At 41.8% G+C, this 21,833-nt stretch overlaps 1 protein-coding gene across 1 annotated transcript in view; it reads right to left on the reverse strand.

The window, feature by feature from the left end:
* The window catches only part of LOC306960013 (putative E3 ubiquitin-protein ligase HERC1), a 30,917-nt gene that overhangs the window by 8,543 nt on the left and 541 nt on the right, over positions 1-21,833 (reverse strand). Inside the window, exons 2-54 of the mRNA XM_079552272.1 lie at positions 18,256-19,234; positions 17,946-18,041; positions 17,697-17,876; positions 17,406-17,618; positions 17,164-17,262; positions 17,003-17,099; positions 16,781-16,924; positions 16,581-16,708; positions 16,250-16,394; positions 16,011-16,182; positions 15,814-15,948; positions 15,524-15,689; positions 15,311-15,436; positions 14,766-14,990; positions 14,549-14,701; positions 13,843-13,975; positions 13,567-13,767; positions 13,275-13,484; positions 13,028-13,201; positions 12,845-12,959; positions 12,567-12,684; positions 11,225-11,405; positions 10,856-11,150; positions 10,762-10,804; positions 10,634-10,679; positions 10,314-10,567; positions 10,054-10,242; positions 9,825-9,945; positions 9,511-9,751; positions 9,280-9,446; positions 9,050-9,202; positions 8,886-8,983; positions 8,718-8,813; positions 8,480-8,647; positions 8,162-8,401; positions 8,011-8,094; positions 7,705-7,934; positions 7,008-7,277; positions 6,015-6,721; positions 5,730-5,943; positions 4,563-4,732; positions 3,452-3,535; positions 2,840-3,026; positions 2,562-2,689; positions 2,278-2,486; positions 1,951-2,210; positions 1,821-1,873; positions 1,520-1,714; positions 1,246-1,408; positions 919-1,162; positions 619-838; positions 275-546; positions 50-177 (exon numbers count right to left, since the gene is read on the reverse strand). Of these exons, the coding sequence (XP_079408398.1) occupies positions 50-177; positions 275-546; positions 619-838; positions 919-1,162; positions 1,246-1,408; positions 1,520-1,714; positions 1,821-1,873; positions 1,951-2,210; positions 2,278-2,486; positions 2,562-2,689; positions 2,840-3,026; positions 3,452-3,535; positions 4,563-4,732; positions 5,730-5,943; positions 6,015-6,721; positions 7,008-7,277; positions 7,705-7,934; positions 8,011-8,094; positions 8,162-8,401; positions 8,480-8,647; positions 8,718-8,813; positions 8,886-8,983; positions 9,050-9,202; positions 9,280-9,446; positions 9,511-9,751; positions 9,825-9,945; positions 10,054-10,242; positions 10,314-10,567; positions 10,634-10,679; positions 10,762-10,804; positions 10,856-11,150; positions 11,225-11,405; positions 12,567-12,684; positions 12,845-12,959; positions 13,028-13,201; positions 13,275-13,484; positions 13,567-13,767; positions 13,843-13,975; positions 14,549-14,701; positions 14,766-14,990; positions 15,311-15,436; positions 15,524-15,689; positions 15,814-15,948; positions 16,011-16,182; positions 16,250-16,394; positions 16,581-16,708; positions 16,781-16,924; positions 17,003-17,099; positions 17,164-17,262; positions 17,406-17,618; positions 17,697-17,876; positions 17,946-18,041; positions 18,256-19,203 (10,088 nt within the window). The 5' untranslated portion in view covers positions 19,204-19,234. The remainder of the gene's footprint in view (positions 1-49; positions 178-274; positions 547-618; positions 839-918; positions 1,163-1,245; positions 1,409-1,519; positions 1,715-1,820; positions 1,874-1,950; positions 2,211-2,277; positions 2,487-2,561; positions 2,690-2,839; positions 3,027-3,451; positions 3,536-4,562; positions 4,733-5,729; positions 5,944-6,014; positions 6,722-7,007; positions 7,278-7,704; positions 7,935-8,010; positions 8,095-8,161; positions 8,402-8,479; positions 8,648-8,717; positions 8,814-8,885; positions 8,984-9,049; positions 9,203-9,279; positions 9,447-9,510; positions 9,752-9,824; positions 9,946-10,053; positions 10,243-10,313; positions 10,568-10,633; positions 10,680-10,761; positions 10,805-10,855; positions 11,151-11,224; positions 11,406-12,566; positions 12,685-12,844; positions 12,960-13,027; positions 13,202-13,274; positions 13,485-13,566; positions 13,768-13,842; positions 13,976-14,548; positions 14,702-14,765; positions 14,991-15,310; positions 15,437-15,523; positions 15,690-15,813; positions 15,949-16,010; positions 16,183-16,249; positions 16,395-16,580; positions 16,709-16,780; positions 16,925-17,002; positions 17,100-17,163; positions 17,263-17,405; positions 17,619-17,696; positions 17,877-17,945; positions 18,042-18,255; positions 19,235-21,833) is intronic.

Raw genomic sequence — 21,833 nt, forward strand, 5'->3', positions numbered from 1 at the left:
ACATGTACTCCCCTCTATCCCAGCTTTCTGCAATAAAACAAACAAACACCTTGCAACACATGAGAAGGTGTTTTGTAGCTCCACAACATTTGCTCTGATGTTCCATAATTGCACAACTTTGTCCTGAGAGCAGGTAGCCAGCAAACTCTGATCATTGTTCCAAGAACAACACACCACCTGCTTATAATACAAAACACACGTGAAGAATGTACTAGACAGTAATGCTACTAATAGAAACTTAATATTCAGAAGTCAAAAGTAACAACACAAAAACCTTATTGTAATGGCCCTCAAGGCGTTTTACAGGGCATTTCCTCAAATCCCCAGTGAGATCACTGTATGTCTGGGGGCGAGGGAGGCTCTCTCTTCCAGCTGCAGCCAGTGCCTGCACCAGCTGCTGCGCTGCCCACTGTCTGTGCTTGTTTGTGAGCCGAGCAGACAGCACACATGCTGCCAGCGCATTTGCCAACTCCAGAGGACCTACCCGGACAAGGTGAGGCAGAGGGGATGAAGGCAAGGATGAAGATCCCTCTGGTCTTATATCTGCTGTAAGATAAAATACAAGTGCAACATCATGCAAGATTAAATGACTTTATATAAATGGTAACATTTTCGTACCATTAGCCTCACATTCAGTTCGCTCTTGGCTGTAACATGGAATGCCCTTTTCAATAAGCAGAGACACCAGGCTTTGTGTAACAAGAAAAGTTGAATTTCGCTCATTAAGCTCTGTGCGTTGTTGACTGGACTGGCCCATTGCCGTTGTATTTACACAAAGTCTTTGCTGTGGGTCACCCAGTTCAGCAATATTCACTCCAGTTGCTGCAGCCATTAGTTCCTGCAGGAAAAGATGATTTGTAACTCAATATCTGCATGGTTAGTTTTCATGAAGGAGTAGAGCAATGGGAAAAGTCTTACACGAGTGCATATCTCCACTAGCTGCCTATAGGCCATAGGACTGTGGGACACGACGCTGCCAATGGCTGTGGAGAGGAAGCTGAGGCAGGAGGGACTGCTTCGCTCGGCCCTTTTCACACTTGGCTGTTTGTCTACACAGGAGTGAGCCCTTCCTCCAGCCGCGAGCGTCATCAAACGAACCAGCACGCGGATGTCAGCGAGTCCCAGTGACTCTAGCCCATTGGATTGGCTATATACTGTAACACTAACCAGGGGAAATCATTGTAAATATGATAATAACTATTACATAGATTTTTATACAGATCTGGTGCAAACAAAACAAAGCACCTTGAAGCAGCCTGAGACAAAGCTCTCATCACCATGCTGTATGCGAGCAGGATCTGGGCAGTCGAGGTGACTCGTCTCAGCGCCTTTAGTCTGTCCTGAGAATCCCTCAGTGATACGGCCTGCTGTCCCAGGCTCAGGCAATTTTTCTGCTCTTGAGCAGCACCTGTTGGAAAATCAACCCTTGCATTACACATACACATTAATAGTCAGTGATCCTATGAAGAATTATCACACACTACCACATACACACTACACATGTGATTTATGTACATACTTTTTACAACCACAGCTTTTACAGGATCAGCCGAGTTGTAGGCTAGTCCTCCAAGTGGGTCTGGTTCAGAGAAGGCAATGGGGTCCGGCACCAGCTTCTTTTCATTCAGTCCCAGTGGTCTCAGCAGGAGCCCAAAGTCTTCCAGTCCAGTCAGCTTGTCTGACACACAGTCTGAGGTACTCAATTCCCAAGTGTCTTTAAAAGAAAGAAAAAGATGAATTTGCCAGCTATAACTACAAAAGTTTATTTTGTAGTTTGCTGTTGTTTTGAGGTAAAAAACAAAACCAAAGCAAAGACCTACCATCTAATGTGCCGTCAAACTGTCCAGTGAGATCTGAGGTGACCCCTTTACTCCTATGTAACGTGAACACACAAAAAAGCTATAACTACATGTATTTGTGTAAAATGACACGCTTTGAAATAAAAAGTACCTTTCATGTTTCAAATTTGTTTCACAAATATTTGTAGCCATATATTTTTCTCTGCATGAGCTGCATAGCAAGTAGAAAGGAAAATTTGAGCCACACTCGCCCTTGAACCAAACATCCACATAGGCACCAGTGCTATCGTAGCCTTTACGTGCGGCGCTCTGACCACATCCTGGGTGTCGCCGCTTTATGTGATTGTTAAACTGAAGGGTCAGTGTATTACACAGCTCACACTTGACCATTTGACTGTGTTCTTCACCAACCTTAAAAAAACATATATATATATATAAATAATGTAATTTATGAACATCTCTGGGTGTTCAAGGGTACCTCAACTATTTGAAGAGCATCTCTCTCTAAACTGAAAAAAGAAGTGGTAAGCAGATCCTCATAAGATTCGTCACGATAGGGATCATCCATGTAGTCCAACTCTGACTCTTCTTCAGTAGCAAAGGGATGAAACTCCATGTGCTCGGCCCATTCATTTAAGCCAGTCTGTGGTTGGTAAAGTTGTGGCAGGAGACAGCTTGATGGCATATCTGAAAAGATGTGTTGATAGTGCCTAAAATAATAACACACAATCAACATGATCATTGTATGACACTGTAACAAACCTGCTCTTCTAAATGAGGTCCTCTGAGTTGGTCCTGAGCGTCGCCTTCTTGCTGGTGGCGGGCGATTTCTGGTTAAATGGACATCCAAGACATTCTCTCTTTCAATCCAGTCAAGCCCCGGCAAAAGACTAAAATAAGATAACAATGGAAGACTTTTTTTTTTTTAGAAATTCTCTAAACACACAATAAGAGATGATTGAAAAATAAAGTATTCAAGGTAAAAGTATTTTGTGGCTTCGTTAATCCATGTGATAGTTGCCCTGGAAAGAATGTCATACCTTTCACTGGTTTGACTTGTGAGCTGTTCAGGACATTGTACAGTCTCTGGCCCATCTGGAGATGGTGTGTCAGGAGCCCCATCTAGATGAGCAGTGTGTGCGGGTGGCTGCTCTTCACTCAGGGGGTGCTCGAGCATCCAGCTGGCTAACACCTCAATGGTTTGAGAGTCAAAGTCACCTGTTAAATCTAGAACGAGGACCACATGGACAAACATACAGAATGTCAATAAATGTTCGATATGCGTCATGTGGATGACCACACTATTAAGAGGAAATGTGATGTCATTTGATTTTGGGTGGCACCATTGAGTTTTGTAAGACCAGCTACTAAATGCTGCTCTCTAGACCTGATATGATGTTCCTCTGACTTCATCAATTGTCTATTGTTCTTCATGTGCGTGGGGTCACTTTCAATGATGTACATTAAATGTGACTGGTTCTTTCTGGTAACTTTTTTTTCTGCCTGTGCCTGATTTTTGTTGTATTCTAAATACAATGACAATTAACCAAACTAAACTTAACTAATGAAAAGTGTTGATGGATGGAGTTGAAACTGACTACGTGATTACGTGTTTGAAACAGTAATGCCCACTTCACGTCACAAAGCAGTACCTGCAGCTTCCATAGCCCAGTAGATGTGCCTCAAAGAGAATCCCATTTCTAGTAGACGACTGGTGACAAATGTCTGCGTCCGTTCTGGTAGTTAAAAAAAATAATATAAATATTAAATTCAAACAAATGGTTAATGAATACACTTTGTTAAAATGCACTCTACATTTGAACGGTAAGCACAGCAAGAAAGGTGATCACTTTATTGCTTAACCAGATTTAATGTACATTGACGACGTTTTAGAATGTATATCAAAGCTTTTTATAAAGTTTGTGTACAGATCTCCCAGTTCGAGTATAGACCACTGCAGTCAGCAACAGTAACAACCGTAATTTAGATCAAGGATCGCCCAGTGTTTTAACGGACAGCCAATGGGATCCTCTGGCTCAGTGATAGTTGCTGAGAAAAAGAGAGGAGAAAGTCCGTGTGCTGTGATATTGTTGTGTGGAGCTGCTTGGCGCAGGTGAGAGCATGCTGGTATACGTGACAGAGCACATGAGCTCGAGCAGACAATATTTAAACGCTCCAAGGGAATTATAGTACAGCAGTATGATGTCCAGATATTTAAAGGTTTGTCATTTTATACTCACTACTGCCCCCCCAGGTCTTACGCGTAACTGCAGTTCTATATTAAGCTCGTGCATGACGGCATTTCGGACCAAATTAACACCTTTTTGAGTGACAGTGCAGGATTTTAGAGGCAGTTGTGGCGAACAGGTCTGGGCTCATTCTACACATTAGGACATTGCTGGAACATGTAGGGGGACCTCTGTATAGTCCCTTTAAAGAGCGTCAATGAGAGGACACTTTAGGAAAATGAATAGGACCAGTCTGACCCACCACTGTGGCTAGTTAGGAAAACACAGCCCAAATCCACCTGCATTTGTCAATGTCAAGCATGCAGGGCTTTTTTTCATATTAAAGTACTATTATCTGGAGACTGTACACAAAGTAAAACCATTTTCAATTTCAAAATCACCATAAGCAGTCCAAATTATTTATTGACTTTTACCATGGGTTGGTAAGGCCATGCAAAAATATTTTATGTGTCAATCCTAGATATTTAAATAATAAAACAGTTTAACTCATCTATGTAAAATTGAGGCTTCTTACCCAGACTGCATCTGGGCTGAGTGCTGGAGGGGCCAGGTTCCATGAAGCTAGTTTGCTGCTCTGTGAAAGCATCGCAAGAAGTAGAGCTGGCAAGGCTGAAGCAGGGGTGCAGCATGGGTGAAGGGCTAACTAGACCAGTGAGCGTAGGGAATCGTGTAAGCACCATATGTCTGAAGACAATTAGAAAGACAAAATAATGAACATATCAATACAGTGGTACAAATCTGTTTGGCCTAACTAAGTGTAACTTCAACACTTTAAGCGGCCGATCTTCTGCCTGGGGACAGTATTGGCCTAGGTGAGGCCGCGATCCTGCGCTCACACTACTTTGCGCTAGTGCAAAGTAGTAAAAGTGGGTCGGCGGAGGCCTGTGCTACAAGCAGCTGACTTCTTACTTTGCTGCATTCCCTTTGCTCAATCTCCTTTAAGGGCGCACTCAGCGCCCCTTCAGCGGGGTTTGTTTGTGCAGTTTGAGCGCATTCAAACCCTGCTCAGGTCCAGCTCGGGTCCGGACTTTGGCCCGCTGGGCGGAGGTGGGCCGAGGGCAGAATGGTTGCTCATGCTGCGTTTACTTTTTACATTGCTGCTCCTCATGTACAGCTCAGTCCAAAATCCAAGATTGAAGAGCCTTTCACAAACTGGGCACATAGCAAACTTTCATTAATTCAGGCCCTCCAAGAATCCTGCTGCAACTGTAGGGCAAATGTTCCAATAAGCTACAATTTCCTTGCAACTACTGCATAACTGCAACTTTTCCGTCGCCAATGTGACACTTTCTGATCAATTAAATCCTTTTGATTAAGTACATTTGCACATTTTAGTGGTGTCCAGTGCAGTGGGCTGCAGCCTCTCTCTCCCCGCCCACCTCAGGCTCGTCTCGTTTGCAGCGAGTGGCCTGCGGACCTTCCAGTCTCTGTCCACATCTCTGCTAAACTAAACTAAACTGGATCCTAGGCACCGCCACTGTTGTGTGCATGACATTGCCATGGGAGTCTGTCCACCCCTGTCCTCCCCTGTCCTGCCCACTTTTCTGATATTAAGCTGAAGATTGAACAGAGCGCCACCAGTCTGTGCAAACGTCTCGTCTGCAGCCTGCGTTTAGAAACACAAGATCTAGCCCTACAAGGGTTATACATTTTTCTCAGTCTATTGATGATAAATACTCACTGCAAAAGGCTGATAGGAAGGAAAGGGTTGAAATTCTCCAGACCCTCTGAGTGCAGACTTGTAGGAAGGGATGCAGCCAAATCAGTATTAGATGATGAAGCAGAGGCTCTGTTAGACTGACCAAATATCGCAGTCCCCTCTGACCCGGCGCTGTACAAGGAAACTGAACTGGATGATTTGGATATGGGGTAGGAGGGCATAATGTGTCCAGAATCTGCAAGAGAAGGTCATTTTAGTAACTTTACTCACTGTAAATGAAATCTAGCCAGGAAGTGTAAGAAATACCTTTGCTATTATCACTTGAGTTGTTTAGAGCTCCTTTGAAGATCATAATTTGAGCCCTTTCCAGATCTGTCAGGGACACCCTCTGTTTGATGGGACAAGGCCGAACTGCCCATTTGACCATGTTCTGAACCACATATTGCATCACTGAGCACAGCTCAGCATTTTCATCCCATTGTTTGTTCTGAGTTTTGGACTGGTCAAGATTAGGAAATGAAGCTTCATTTTTAGCCACGAGAAGCAAGTCTGATAGCTTTTCACAGCTGAACATTACATTTAGGGACTTCAGAGCTCCAGTGAGGAGGTATGACACCTTGACTGCTCTCATCTCTAAAGAAAGGGTGTCATTTCTTAATGATTGATGGGAAATCTGATCCTGATGGTCCTCAGTCTTCTTGATCACATCACTGTTTGGGGAAGGAAAGGGGTCCGTTTCAAATTGTTGCTCCCCTTTTTGATTATCTGTCTGCCAAACATCTTCCCCCACTTCTTCATCCAAGCAACACTGGGTTTCACTTTCAGAGAACTTCTTTGGGGAAGTTGGCAAAGTTCCCAGCCATCCATGCTCCTCCAGCACACCCATGAGATAAATGAGGTCTAATAAGATCTTTGGTTTCAGGCCTCCGAGTCGGCTGACATCACAGCAGGGCATGTGGCAGGGGTCCAGGGAGGCGATGGCTGTATCGCTAGGTGACCAAGAATTCACGTAGCTTAGTCATTGAAAGGGATGAGAAGGCACAGATACAGATTGGGGAGGCATCAGGAAAGGGTTTAATGGAAGTAAGGTTGAAGATGAGGGAAGAAGAAGAAAAATGACACAAGAAAGGTAACTAATAATGAAATAATCTGAATCAGAATGACAAGATAAGACACAGAAAAAAATAAACAGAAAAAAATAAACAGTCGGAAAGATTCAAAACATGGCAACTATAAGAATGTATGATATCAATGGGAAATGAAAAGCAAGTGTATTGTATGAAGCGTAATTTAAAATACCTAGCAGATAGGTCTCCTTCCTCCCACTGAAGTTTAGCAAGAGTGTTTCCCTCTTTGAGGACTCCCAGTAAAATAGCCTTGCGCCCACTGGGCCTGTGTCTGCATACACCTCCTGCTCGAAGACCACCATCCACTCCTCCGATCATTGCAAGCACAGGCCACACTTCAGTGCAAAGAGCTGCGAGTTTGGCTTCTGACAAGAAAACACTAAGTGGCAGCTTTTCACTAGTGTCATCAGTACACACTTTTTTTTCATTCTCTTCTTTGTTGCTATCATGTCTGCAATCTGCAAAACATAAAAATAACAACTGCAATAAAACACCAAGTCATGTGTAATATCTGTCAGTTAAATCACTCTGTACCCTGAGCTATCTGCCCAGTTACTGTCTTCTGATCTAAAAATTGACACATCTCTAAAACCATCACTTCTCTTAAGCTACAGCTCACTGTCAGCAAAGGAGTGGTTTATGGCTTTAAGATGGAGTAAACTAGTAGCCCTTAGTCAGCATGAGAGGCGAAACATTAGCAACACTATAACTATCAAGTACAGATTATGGCTTAAAAATATTTAACTCCAAAGGAAAACTCCTGTGTTTACACAAATGCAGTATGATATATGTTATTCTTAACATAATTTTATGAATAATCCTAAAATCATCCTACAAATTGGAGTAACGTTAACAGAAAGAGAATGGACGGCGTTCTCTGACCTTGTTTAAAATCTTTTTCTTTCAACAGTGGATTAATGAGCTCCAACTGGGTGTGGATATGCTCATTTATGTTTGATGACCAGTGGTCACACTGATGAAGGCCACGGAGAAGCTGCAAGGTTGACTCAAGAAGCACAGTAGTTTGGGGACTGCAAAGGGGTTCTCCAGGAAGTAAGTTACTTGGCATGCCTCGCATCTGAAGGTCATGCAGTGACACCTATAAAACACAGTTCAACATTGTTTTCCTGAATTTTGTTGGTACACCACCGTCACAGAGATAAATAAAACAATACCTTCTCTCCCGGATTACTACTATAGAATAGGACACAAGGATACAGTTCAGGGGCTGCTACACCTTCAAAGGCCAGCTTTGGGTCCTATCAAAAAATACACAGTAAGCGAAGAGTCTGGCAAATTATAATGACTAGTGTTTGTTTGACAAACCTTGTCATTCTTAGCAAATGATACAGTGTGTGCTTCCATGTCTAAGATACATGTGATAGTGTCACCCTGGGTAAAGGATGGAAGACTACGGACAAGTTCACCCCCGTGATACAAGTTACCACTATAGGCCCGATACAGCCACATGTCAGTGGTGGTGTGATGATTATAGTCTCTGACTGGCCAACGCGAAACACCAATGCATGTGCCCTCATTGCCTCGGTTTTCTTTCGTGATGTGAAACTAAAAAGGAAGGATTAGTAATATGTTACTGTTAGCATGTATCAAATGTCCTTAAACCAAAGTAGTAAGAGTGCAAACCTTCCATACAAAACAACCCGAAGTGATGGCCGTTGTTGCCAAGCCATAGCCTTTTCCACCTGAGCCGTGACACAGAATGTTTCCACTCTCTAACGTGCAGCAAATGAGCTTGTGTGGATCAAATGAAAATTCCCCGATTGAAATACATTCTTCAAAGCCACCAGGACTCTGTGAAAAAAAGAATAGAGTAACATTTAGTCACTAAATATATGCAGCACCAGGGCGCTCAGATCTTTACCCTGGAGTTCTTATCAACCACCTCCACAAGGTTCCTTTCAGACAATGGCTCCTCCCACATGTACACAGACAAGAGCTGAAAGAGTTGTTTCACAATCTACGGGAGAATCAAAAACACTGTCTAAGTTAAAACCTTAACAAAAGCAGTAGCCAAAATATTTTACCAAACCTGTTGAATTTGATCTGGCTCAGAGCACAGAGGTAGTAGCTTTTCTAAAATATGGAAGGCCAAAAGCTTTGTGCGGAGATTATAGATGCTTGGGGAACCTGCAAAAGTGTTTTTCTTAAAGTTCTGGATGTATTATACTGTAACAAGTGTTTTAGAAATATTACCTGAAGTGCACTTCTGTGATATAATGGCTATAAGAGGATCAACACATTTTACAAACATGCAGAGTCTGCTCATTACTCGTGATGAGAGGACACGCCTCAAAAATACTAGAAAATCTGCAAGTTGGGATTCGACCACTTTGCTGTTTTTCAGACCTAAAAAATAAAAATACAAACATCTAAGACATCTTGATTCACAAGATTCTAACATGATAATAACAAAGTTCTGTCACCAGTTTTATCCATAGTGAATACACTGCAGTCCAGATCTCCTCTCTCAGCTGGGCCTTTGTCTATGGCTTGGACTTGCTGGAGGGTGGACAGAATATTTTGGAGCTGCTGGAGCATAACCTCCATGAGTTCAACTGAAATTTCTGTTGGTAAAGAGTCTTCACAGAAGCTGAAAAAAGCCATAATGCCATTAATGTCACACAGCACCAAATGAACATTCACTACACTCTCACCTTGCTGCTACAGTGAAAATCTGTAGCAAACGTGCACACGCTAATTTCACCGCCCCACTGAGCAGAGCGGGTGCAGATGCTGATGCAGCAAACCAGCCCTGGTTCATCAGATAACAGCTGTCGTTGGTGAGCGAAGACAAAATTTCAAGGATGCCAGATTTGATGACTAGCACCAGGTCAACGGACTTGTAACAGAAATTTAGTGCAAACATGATGGCCAGAAGAAGCTGCTGACAAGAACCTGTACAGAAATACAAAACCAAGTCAAGCTGTTGGGAAAATTATGAAAAATGCATAAATAAAAAAGGTCAAACCTGGATTTTCTTTCTCCAACAGGACTCTTTGTCTGAGGATGCACACAACTTGATGGTAAAAATCGTGGGCTGCAGATTGTAGCTCTCGTTGTGTTTCTACAGAAGCTGAATGTGTACCATTCTAGATCAATGAACAACAAATAAAACTCATGAAATTATGACTGAAAGAAAACAGCTGTGTTTACATTCTGCTGATGATTTTGGAAAACACATTTCAAACAAGTGGTACCATGTAATGTTGCGCTTCATAATCTGCACCAGAGTGAAAACTGATCATTTGTGTTCCTAGCCCAAAGCAGCCACAGAGAAACTGTAGCTGAACAGATTGCAGTAATGCCGCAGATGATGTGACATAGTTATCTTTTTCCTCCATCTTAGACAAGAAGCACGACATCTGACAAAGCGCTTCAAGTCGCATCTAGCAACAAAAAAGGCAGCTATGAGTAAAAATGTTATGAATAAATGTGGTAGATAAAAATGAGGACCTACCTCAGCCCTTTGTTGTTGCTGCAGTACAGCACGTGTAATGGCCTTCGGGTCTGCCTGAGCACAAGGCTGGTCGCTGTGCCACGTTGATGATGCCTCACGCGTGTGGACTAGACTTCCACAGACAAATTCAAAAATTTGATGAAGAATAGATGATATTTTACTCCCAGCATGTGGCGGCGAGGTGGCAGGACCAATACACTGCCTCAAGCGATGCCAAGCTTCTTTCATGACCCCCAGAGAACACAGAGGTAGACCTGAAACTCACAAGTAATCATTACTATTACAAATCCTTTAAAGAAGTGTCACAAACTCTTTCTCACCCATTGTATTTTTGAAACATGGCTGCGTGTTTTTTATTTCACCAGTCTACAAACAGAGAAGCAATGAGGATGATGATAATAAATATAGTAAATAAATAATGACTAATCTCAGATACAAAGAGTCGTACAGTTTTTTGCCCATCATCCAACAGCAAGGAGTCGACCACTTTCCTACAGAAAAGAAACATTGTTGACAAAAAGAGTTCTATTCCAACATCAAACACCCAGTTCTGCACTGACCTTCTTGCGGTGTTTGTAGTAGGACTGCTTTCTCTTTCACTGGGTTCCACACATGCTGCCCTTACACCCAGCAAAAGAAAAAGGCAGCGGGAAATCACCAGATGGCAAGCAGCAGGGTAGGACAAGCCCTGTTCTGATTCTTGTTGGTTGTCCAACTGCGGCTTGAGATCAGAATCACACACTGGGCTCCCACTGCTCGTGCCAAAGGACTCGTACACCGTCACATTCTGTTGCACCTGCATTGCTTCACGAGTGGCCATGAATGATTCCAGCACTTCTGCAAAGACGCACACAAAATGCTCCGTAAGTGTGGCTGGGCACCGACTGCAGATAAACACAGGTGCTTCATACCTGACAGATACATTCGGTTACCAAACTGCTCTTCCCCCGTCGCCTCCTCTTGATTGTGTTTAGCTTGTGCCTGCGCCTCAACACAGTTGGTGGACTGTTGCTCCAAATCTTTTGCTGCATCTTCTGAAGATATGCCAGTTCCTTCTCCATAAGCTTCAACGCTCTGAGGAGACTGGAGTGTCTGTAATTAGCAAACTGTTTACTCACTATAACAACTATGCTTAAATATATTTCAAGTATACTGGCACAACTCAATATAAGTACACTCAGCGTACACTATATTTCTGTTTTTAAAGTATACTAACAATATTTCAACATACAGTATTTTTAAACAAATGTAATGAATAAACAAGTGAATGTAATTGATAATGGCCTCTTAATTGGCTTAAACACTACACTTTTTTGTGCTACTTTACTGTTTTGGCCAGGCAGTGTAATTAAAGGCCCTATACCTGATATTTTGATTACAAACCATGAAAGAGGAAACCACGCAATTAAAATGTTAGTTGTGGTCCAAACTCATTCCTTCTTTACAGGGATGAGTTTATAGGAACATTTCAGAACTGGCAGGGTCACTTTTCAGGGTCACCGTCATAGAAATCATATAATAATATGGACAACACTAATTTTGCTCCACTACAAGCAACAAAATATCAGGTACAGTTCATTTCCATATGTATTCTTTAATGCACAATGACAGTTTGTGTTTTGTTCATAAATCATCTTGATAAAAATGGACTATTAGTCCTTGCATGTGTTGTAATTGTTATCTGGTTCAGTGGTTTATCAAGACCAAATGTATGTGGCCAATGTGTAATGTACTAAGAATATTAGCTGAAATTGAAACGACAAAGTTACCACAGTTACCAAACTGTTACCAAAGCTACCAAAAGAAATATATAATTATATTTTGTACAGGCACTTCAAACATACCCCTGAAAATCAAAGTCTCCTTTTTAGTTCAAGCACATTTAAAATTGTGCCAATTTAATCATTTTAGGGTTAGGGTTAAGGTCAGATTAAGGGTTTGCTATGAATACGCGTATTATTAAAGGCCGATTTGTAAAGTAACAGATAAAAGTATAATAAGCAGTGTGTTAAAACTTTACAAACATATTATTAATGTTTATTAATACCTTATTAATATTTAACGAGGACACCTTAATATAAAGGGTTACCCAATAAAGTTTAACTTAAAAGCACTTAACACAACAAAGTTGCTTCAACATGGCACACTTACCGTGTACTCTACCAAACATACTGTAACCATGTTTGAACATACTTAAATGTTTATGCTTAGTATATTATATTTTCACCAGAGTATTAACATGAAGTATATTACCTGTTTCATGGATGAAAGAACTTGTGATGTCATTGGAATGTTTTTATAGGCCAACAAAGCACTTCTGATTTTATAAACAGTCTCGTAGACATCCAACAGCTGCTCACAAGGATCATACCTGTTTATGTGCAATATATAATACATTAAAATCAAATAAATAACATTTATAGCATTACATACAGGTACAATACATCGCAGTTATAGCAAAGCAAATATATTTTAAATACATTTTCACTCTAACAACCCTGAAAACCATTTGTGTAGAAAAAGTCACTGACCTGTTTTGCCAATATGCTTTGTCCTGTAGGCCTGTGTGCTTGAGAAGAACAGCCAAACTGCATCTACAAACTCTTTGAAGCAGGCAGTCTCCAGCAAATCCTCCGCTTTCCCACTCTTCATAAATTGTATAAACAAATCATTTTAGTACATGTCTCTGCAGATAAAAGAGAAGAATGTTGTACCTCGGCTGTGAGAATACTCCTCTAAATTCTTCCAGAGGCTAAGAGCTGCCCCTTTGTTTGATCCGAGAGCCAGTTCCAGTAAAATCTGAGTTTCTTCACTTAAATTGAACTCAGTTAGTCTGGTTTCATTGGCCCCAAGGAAAACCTCTTCAGTTAGCCATGCCATGCTCGAGTCTGTGTACAAAGAGACATGCTAAATAAACAACATCCACAAATACTGTAGAATAAAACAGGGACATTTTCCTACCGAGATGTTGAAAGTCCATTTCTAGTCCATTGCGCAGTAAGATATTTGAGAGCCAGCCCTCTGACTCTTTCTCTTGGAGAGAGGGTGGGGGGCCCAACAGCATCCCACCAAGGCAACGGCCAACAGCCAACGCAACAGATCTTTCCAAGTCCAGCATCCAAACCCACATGGACTCTTCATCATTCTGGGAAGCACTTTCTTCATTTTTTCCTGTAGAGATCCAATAAAACCTAGAATCATCTTAATTCAACTTAATCATTTTCAAAAGAAAAAGAAGCACCTATTGTTTTACCTCGGTGTGTTTGACATTCCACATTGAGCTCTTGTTCCTCCTGTAGGGCGGTCTCGGGCAACATTTTTGTGAAATTGTTAAGGCTCTCTAGCAGAGCCAACAGCTGGCTCAGGAGAGGTTGAACTGTACTTAGAGAAAGCAGCAGCATGGCGTACATAACTTGACACAACAGACTTCCAGAGACTGAGTTATAGAGCACGGCTGAAATACAGAACAGAGTATCAGAGCAGACTGCACTGTTCATGACGTCCTGAAAGTGGAACTCGTTAAACTCACTGTGCAGCTTCTCCATAATTTGCTTATCCAACAAGCTCTGTTTGAGAAGTTTTGTTGACCTCCTTAGTGTCTCAGCAGCACAAGGCAGTAGAAGATAAAGATGCTCACAAAGTAATGTTGCACTGCTGTCACCCTAAACATGAGCTCCGAGTTAGTAAGTCAGTATATATGTGTATATGAAGCATCGTAAATGTATGCGCAGGGATTTTTAAAGGCCAATGCACGCTTTGATGCGCAGCAAAAAAGCCGCTTCTATTGTTTCCTGTGAAAAAACGCACAACAAGGTTGCGGTGACGTGCCACGGCACCTTATCCTCCGCACCACGGAGCAAACCGCTACTTTTGCAGTGACACGGTCAGGTCTCTGGCCTGTGACAGACAGGGAGACCGCTGTGAACTTTGTTGGGAGTGACGGGACGAGCAGCCGACGGAGAAACCATCCTCCGGACTCCAGCTTCAGTCTTAGCAGTAAACTCCTGTCTAACCTTAAAAGAATAGCCACATTTGCTCTCTCTCCTGCAGCTCTGACCGAAATATAGCAATGATAAATGGAAGACGCGCGTGTATAAAGTGCCCCACAGTTTGACGCGCTCCAGTGTGTGTGGACGCACCACATGGACACGCGTCATGACGTGGCGCTGCGTTCTAGTGTGTGTTGGCCTTGACAAATAGTGAAACAAACATCCATCACTTAAAGATGAAAGTACCTCGGCTGATAGGTGAATGTAGCAGTGTGCTAGTAGGTGCTTATGAAGTCCAGACAGCAGTTGGTGGAAATGCAAGGGTTGATCAGTCTGCCCGTGACTTTCAGTAGGTAACTGCTTATCGCTGTTTTTCTCTAATTCACCAAACGCCCGTTCCTGCAAAAACAGTTTTTAACATCCACTAAATGTGAACAAACGTGCATTTGAACAGGGTGTGTACCGTGTAAAAGCCGATGCTGAGGAGGAGTGTCTTGAGCAGAACCTCTGTCATGTTCAAGGGGTCATAGGGTTCACCAGAGCTAGACACAGAAAATGGCTGGGCTGACGAGGCGGGTGCCAGAGGGAGCCCCAGGGCTGTCACCTCCCCAAAGGTACTGTACCCAAGTAAAGATGCAATGTGGATTTGGTCCTGAAGGCTGCTGAGAACCATGTCTAGCTGGAGACGCTAAACAAGACAAGAACTTGTTAATGCATTTGTGAGTGAAACATATGTAATATGCGCGGCAGTGCAACCTCTCAGTCGTCCAAGCACTTTCCATAGAAATTAGAAAGTAGTTAACTGGACTAGATTTAATAGTAAACCTCCAAACTAAGATGCATGTCCAACTACTGCTGTCAAAGGAGTTTTTATCTCACTCTAACCAGTGCAATTATGGAAATGTCAAAAACTTAATGTCTTAAACTCAAAAACTCTAGATTACAATTTTTCTGTACACTTTTATTCTATATAATACACAATTAAAACTTACACAATGCATTACCAACCTGTCCTTTAGAAAGGTTGTTGAAACTGTGTGGGCCCTGTGGGAGAAGTGATAACAGAAGTTCTGTTCTTTCTCTAAGTGGAGGTAGCAGTAAAGATGCCCCAATGGACAGTGTGTTCAAGACAGCCTATTGGGAAACATAGTAAAGGACAAGCTGTATACCAACAAAGACTACAACTGTAATTCAATTCTTTAGTCCGGACTCGTGTTTTACCTGTTGTATCTCATCGGGCATATTGGTATCTATGAGTCTGAATAGTAGATTACGAAGAGGCCTGCCCTGAGCCCCCAAAACAATTGCACCAGTGCCCCCCGCATGTGCCAAGGACAAGTGGATAGACAGCAGCTTCATGCACAGTAAAAGGAATTGATGGTGATCTCTGAAGTACCAAGAGACCATGCAAGCAGGTAAATCATTAGGAAGAAAAAATGAAGGGGTTAGTCAATGTGTTAATACAGATTCCAACAATTTAACAATGTACAAAACAAACAAACTTGAACTACCTTTTAGACATGAAAGGGGCAGGTGGTGTATCATTCTCAATACCCTCACAGTAATTTTCCAAGAAGTTGCGTAAATATACAAATGTACTCTCTTCCAGATCCACACAAAAGGGTCTATGCCATGCCACCAACTGCCTGGGAACACAACATGGAGGTATTGGCAAATAGGGCATAGAGGTTATATGAAGAAGATATACCTGTCTGTTGGTACTGCCGTCCATGCCAAGCTGTGCGATGTCCCCGCTGTTATTTGTTGTATTGACACCCCCTCCAGACCAAGCACCTTCTTGGGTTTGGTAATGGGTGTGGAAGTGTGTCCTTGGCCACACTGGCCCATTGTGTTGTTTCCCCAGGCATAGACTTCATTTTCTGTCAGAAACAAATATGTTAAAATTCAAAAAACCCATCACTATAAATGCGATATGCCTTTATTTACCATGGGAAAGTGCAAGACAGTGACTGTCTCCACAAGAGATATCGATAACTTTAGTGATACTCAAGTCCTCTATGAATCTCGGTCTCAAAGAGGTTGTTTCAGAAGAACCACATCCCAAGCAAGAGCCACATCCCCATGCAAACACCTCAACGACACAAAAAGGACAGCACAGTAAACTATTATGTTGCCATTCTGGAGACAAATAAAATTCAAGTAATTCACCAGCAGCATAGACATTTGTTTGTACAGTATTTTACTATATTACACCTTCATTTTGTTTAAAACACTTTTAAACCTCATTTATGATGAAAATCCAAAAGAATAATCTCACCTGTCCTGCAGAAGTTAAAGCTAGAGACGACTGGCTGCCTGCACAGACTTTTCTGATGATAAACCCTTGCAGGGCTTCTACGACCTTGGGTCGAAACACACGGTTGGTGTCCCCGTGACCTAGTTTTCCTGCAACATTGAGTGATATGTTGGATTAGTTCAACAGATATAACGCCTATAGCCATTTGTGATCATTAATACCATTGTCTCCTCCTCCAAATGACCACACAGTGCGCCCGTCTTGTGCCACAGCAATAGTGTGGGAGCTGCCACAAGCCACTTGCCCCACACTGCTGATGTCTTTCACCAAGGTAGGCACATTTCGACTTTGACTATCACTATGGCCTGGACAGAAAAACACTGTTAACTGCGGTGTACGTTTGTTTATCTACAGTACAAGCAAGGGGAAGCATAACCTTTTACCTAGTCGACCGAAATCCCCTTCTCCCCAAGTATAAAGCTCTCCATCACAGGTCACAGCAGCACTGTGTCTGTAACCAGCAGACACACAGACCACGACCTGGCGAACGAGGAGGTGTTATCCATTTATCACTCAAGATTTGTAACATATTAAACATATTAACCTTGCCAGCCAGCGGTCCTTGGATCATTTTGGGATATTTCTGTGTTGCACTGTTTCCATGGCCTAGTTTTCCATACTCTCCATCACCCCAGCTGAAGACCTGAAGGATGAAGGTTAAAAGTAACTTTTGTTTTCATTTATGTCGGACACAATATAAAATGTCTCTACTTTGGTAAAGATTAAATTAAATCCTAAATTAAATTAGAATAAAAGTTGAGTTTCAGTTTACTCTATACTTCTTACCTGGCCATCTACAGTTATGGCTAAGGTATGGCCATCAGAGCCTTTGGAAGAGGACACTTTCTTCATGTTTCTGTGGGGCTCCAGCACAAGTTTCTTGGGCATTGACTGGTTGTTGGAGTCTCCCAGACCCAAACGTCCATAACTTCCTTTTCCACAGGCCTTTACTGATCCATCTGCAGACACTGAAAAGGTGCAGTACTGACCAGCTTCTATCTGCATATGAAAAAATATCAACCATACATCAAGCACATAAAACACTGTGGTAATAGGATAGTCATACAGAAAACACACCATTTGAGCGTCACTGAAGCCCTGGGTCAGTTTGGGTAGCAGAATTTTCTCGAGCGTCCCCTCTGCAAGCTGATGGCTGCTGTTACTGCCCCACACATACACCATGACAGCGTCATTGTCTGCACTCGTCACCACATCACTATTACAGGAGCACAGGCAGTAGGATGCCAGATTACACACCTGTTGAAAAGAAAGGGAAGTTATCAAATGTGTCTAGTGTTTATCGCAGATGATTTGAGCGACTCTCACCTCTTCAAACAGACACAGTGCTGCCTGTGAAAGTTGACAAAATCCTTCTGAATCCTTCTTTAGTACTTGAGTATTGACACAGTCACCTCTTAAACCCTTGGAAAGAAAAGTAAGAAAATCATTTCAGCTTTTTATTATGTGACAGTTCCTACATGCATAATCATTATGATGAAGGGTACATTTCATGCAAACTGATTAGATTGTTTAGGTAATGAATCTGATGCATTAAAATATTGTCATTGTGAAATATAGCAATGCTACAACTACCCATAAAAGGTGATTTGTCTAATAAGCAGAAAAAAGGACATACAGAAAATTGCCTCATCTGAAGAAGAGTTTGGTAGATGACCTCAAATCCGACACCGACCAGTTGGTGGGTGTCCAAGGCAGAGCAGGACCGTGAAGCAGCCAGAGCCACCTCCACCCACTCCAGCAAGTATTTGAGAGAGCCTCTCTGCATCGCCAAACCCAGCAGCAGCTCCAGGGATAGTCTCCTCCCGGTCACATCCGCACCACCCACTCCACTATTAACTGAGGTCTTTTTCAGAAAGTCCCCAACCTGTGCAAGGCAGTCCAGTCCCACTGTAGGGATCTTGTTCTCATTGGCTAGAGACAGGGGAGGTAATGAGGCCAGCACAGAGGAAGCTGTGGACAGCACATCATTACACAGCACTGATTCAGGGTGCACAGACGCCGCATACCTCCAGTTTTGCTGTAATAATGAGAACAACAGGCTCAAACCTGTCCGCACACCCATCTCGATCAAAACATCTGTGCCCGACTTGACTTTACATATTCCGCTGGGTAGGAAGCCCTCAGAGGCCAGCTCAACATGCCCATTTTTAGGCACATTGCCTGAAGACTGGGAGGGCAGATTTGTTCGAAATTTGTCATGATATTTACTGTGTAGAGCATAGAAAATTCGTTGGAGAACTACCAGCCTGTGCTGAAGGCCAGAGTTGTAGGAGGTTTGTGTCAGCATCCGGTGTGCCAGCCATCGTTGGCTGTGAAGGAGAGATGACAAATACTCTTCCTTCTCCACTGAGGCACAAGACTCACATTCAAAGTCTGGCAACCGCGGACCAATAAGCTCCTGAACAGGTTGGGCTAAAGTCACCACTTCTTTGTTTTGAAGCAGTTTATTGTAAAGTGAAGCTGCTCCACTCCGAATGGCCGTCTGTGTGGTGTCCTCAGAAGCCCAGGAACTGTTGAAATGCTCCTGCCACTTCAGCAACAACTGGTTCTGGCCCGGCATCATGACAGGACATTATATGGATCTGAATGAGAACCTAAAGGGTTGGGGGAAAAAAGATCACAAACATTGGAAATAGTATAAGTAGCATTTACAGTCTACGGTATGACACTTCATATTTCTCAAGTTGCCGTCTAGTTTCACCTCTCTGTTGGAGATTAATTTGAAAACAAAAAAGAAGGGCTGCCTCAGGTTTAAATGAACTAACAGTAACGCTACACCACAGAAACTCAAAGATTCGGATTGCCTCAAATTTATTGTGAATTACATTTGACAACATATAAGAACTTTTAGAGAATATGCATAAAAGTGATCAGTAATTCTTATTGTCCCTAGAAATCTGGGTTATATTATTTTAACTTGTCTTTGAAATTTTTGAAAAAGGTCAAATAAACAAAACTCAAAAAAATCTAACTGCTTTTATCTTGCACTGATTTATAAATTATTTAAATTATCCTTTAATCAATTTGTCACCTTGACTCTTGTTATTCAGTGTGCGAGCCTGTTACAAGTATCTGAAAAAACATTGTATCTTTAGAGACAAAGTTTTGCTTGTTTGGTTCAGGGACATTAAAGGAAGTGGTTGTTTCAGCTCAAATAAATGATACAAATTTAGAATCAAATGGTCTTTTACAGAATATATTAACATTATTGTTCTGTGTTATGGTTCTAGATGACAAATATTTTAGTACCGGTATCGGAAAAAGTACTGTCAAAGTATCGGTATCGAGAGAAAAAAACAGTAAATGGTCACATTTGGTTTGTGAATTGGTGCAGCCCTGTGAGGCAACTCCTGTTGTGATATTGGGCAATACAAAACTACTGATTGATTGATTGAATTGTTTTTATTGTTTCGATTATGTATTTGGATGCATTGCCTCGAACAGCACTTTAGAAGTTGATGAAAAGGTGAATACATGAATTAAAAAATAGATCATTGTTGTTATTGTAGCAGCCGGGGGCCCTGTACCACTGGCTACTAAGCTGGCAAAGTAAAAAGGTGATCAGTGCACGTGGAAAGAGCCCAATACTCTTGTGCTGAGTGAAGAATCCTTTCATTCCTTATTTCAACACTTATACTTAAATAGGCTCACCTGGTCAAACATACAGGGAGTGCAGTGCCACTTAGTGGCTGGTGGTACACATACATAAAAGGCCTCTAAAATGACTCTTACAAATGTAATAATAATACTGTTCATTATTATTATCATTATTATGGTAGTAGTAGAAGAAGTAGTAGTATGTTACTATAATTATCTATGTATTTATTATGCATTATTATCATTATTATTATTATTATTACTATTGTTAATGGTGGTGCTGCAGTTAACACTTGCACGGCTGGAAGGTCTCGGATTTGATTCCTGGACGGGGTCTTTCTGTGTGGAGTTTACATGTTCTACCACTAAAAACATGTACAATAGCCAGAATTAATGTAGTGTGTGAGTGAGCGGTTGGTGGTGGACGGAGGGGCCGATAGCACAGATCGGTAGCCTCGTTTCCATCAGTCTACCCCAAAGGCAGCTGTGGCTACATTAGTAGCTTACCACCACTGAGTGTGGAGTAACTGAATAATAATGACTACAGTGGAGCGCTTTGAGAAACTTAGTAAAACCAGCTTGTAAAGTGCAATGTGTAAGTCATTACTATTATCATAATCACCATCAATGTCTGTCAGAATGGAGTTCTCACGATCACGTTGATCGCCTCATTCTCTGACATACGATACAGCCACACATGCCCAGGCAATCGAGGCTGCAGTTTGGCTGCTTCACTCAGTCAGTCATAAACTGCAGCTATTACAGAGTTACACTGACTATATTAGTGAAGTTTAATAAATAAATAAAAAAACTATAGCTGCTGTACATATTTCCATGAAGATTTAACGTTTTCAAAATGCAGCCTTGCCAAAAATGGGGATAAAAGAACAAAGCTGTGAAGTCACTAAGACGTTCTTTGGCTCAGAAGTCATGCTAGTAGATAAATGAAGACATGTTAAAAGCCCTATTCAGTATTTAAATCTAGTAGAGGAATAACATTAGTTTTTTTGCCTCATCATGGTATTTTGTTGGGAATTAGACCGATGTGTATCTAAATACAAAGCATTTTTATCAATCATAGACCCGCAGGCTAGTTGAGTTGTTAATTGTTTACATTACTTTGAAGATAATTTGCACCCTGCAGTGAAATGTAATAAATCATCCTTGTGACGGATTAGAAATGAGTTAACAAGTTAGAATTGAGTTTGGAACACAAGTAACAGTCTAAACCTTTTACAGAGTGAACAAAAAAACAGGTACAGGGCCTTTAATTCAGCTCAAATAAATAAATAAAGTGAGACAGAGCGGGAGAACATTCTGCTGGCCGAGAGGCTGCAGGAGCTATATGGTTTCCAGTCTGGCCAAAAATAACATCACACGTTGTTGATAAAGTAAAGCCCTAGTTCCAGTCGGACAGTGGCGTATTTTGAAGATAAAAGCAACACTTTGCAAGTAACACAACAAGCGTTCAACACAATCTGGGAAAGGCTGATTTTAGCCCCATACAATGATAATTTAATGTAGCCAAAGGACTGCTGAGAGGTGTAAAGCAAAAAAACTACTGTGGGACAGCCTTTAATGTGTACTTTATAAATA

Source organism: Gobius niger (assembly GCF_951799975.1).
Source record: "Gobius niger genome assembly, chromosome: 2".
NCBI lineage: Eukaryota > Metazoa > Chordata > Actinopteri > Gobiiformes > Gobiidae > Gobius > Gobius niger.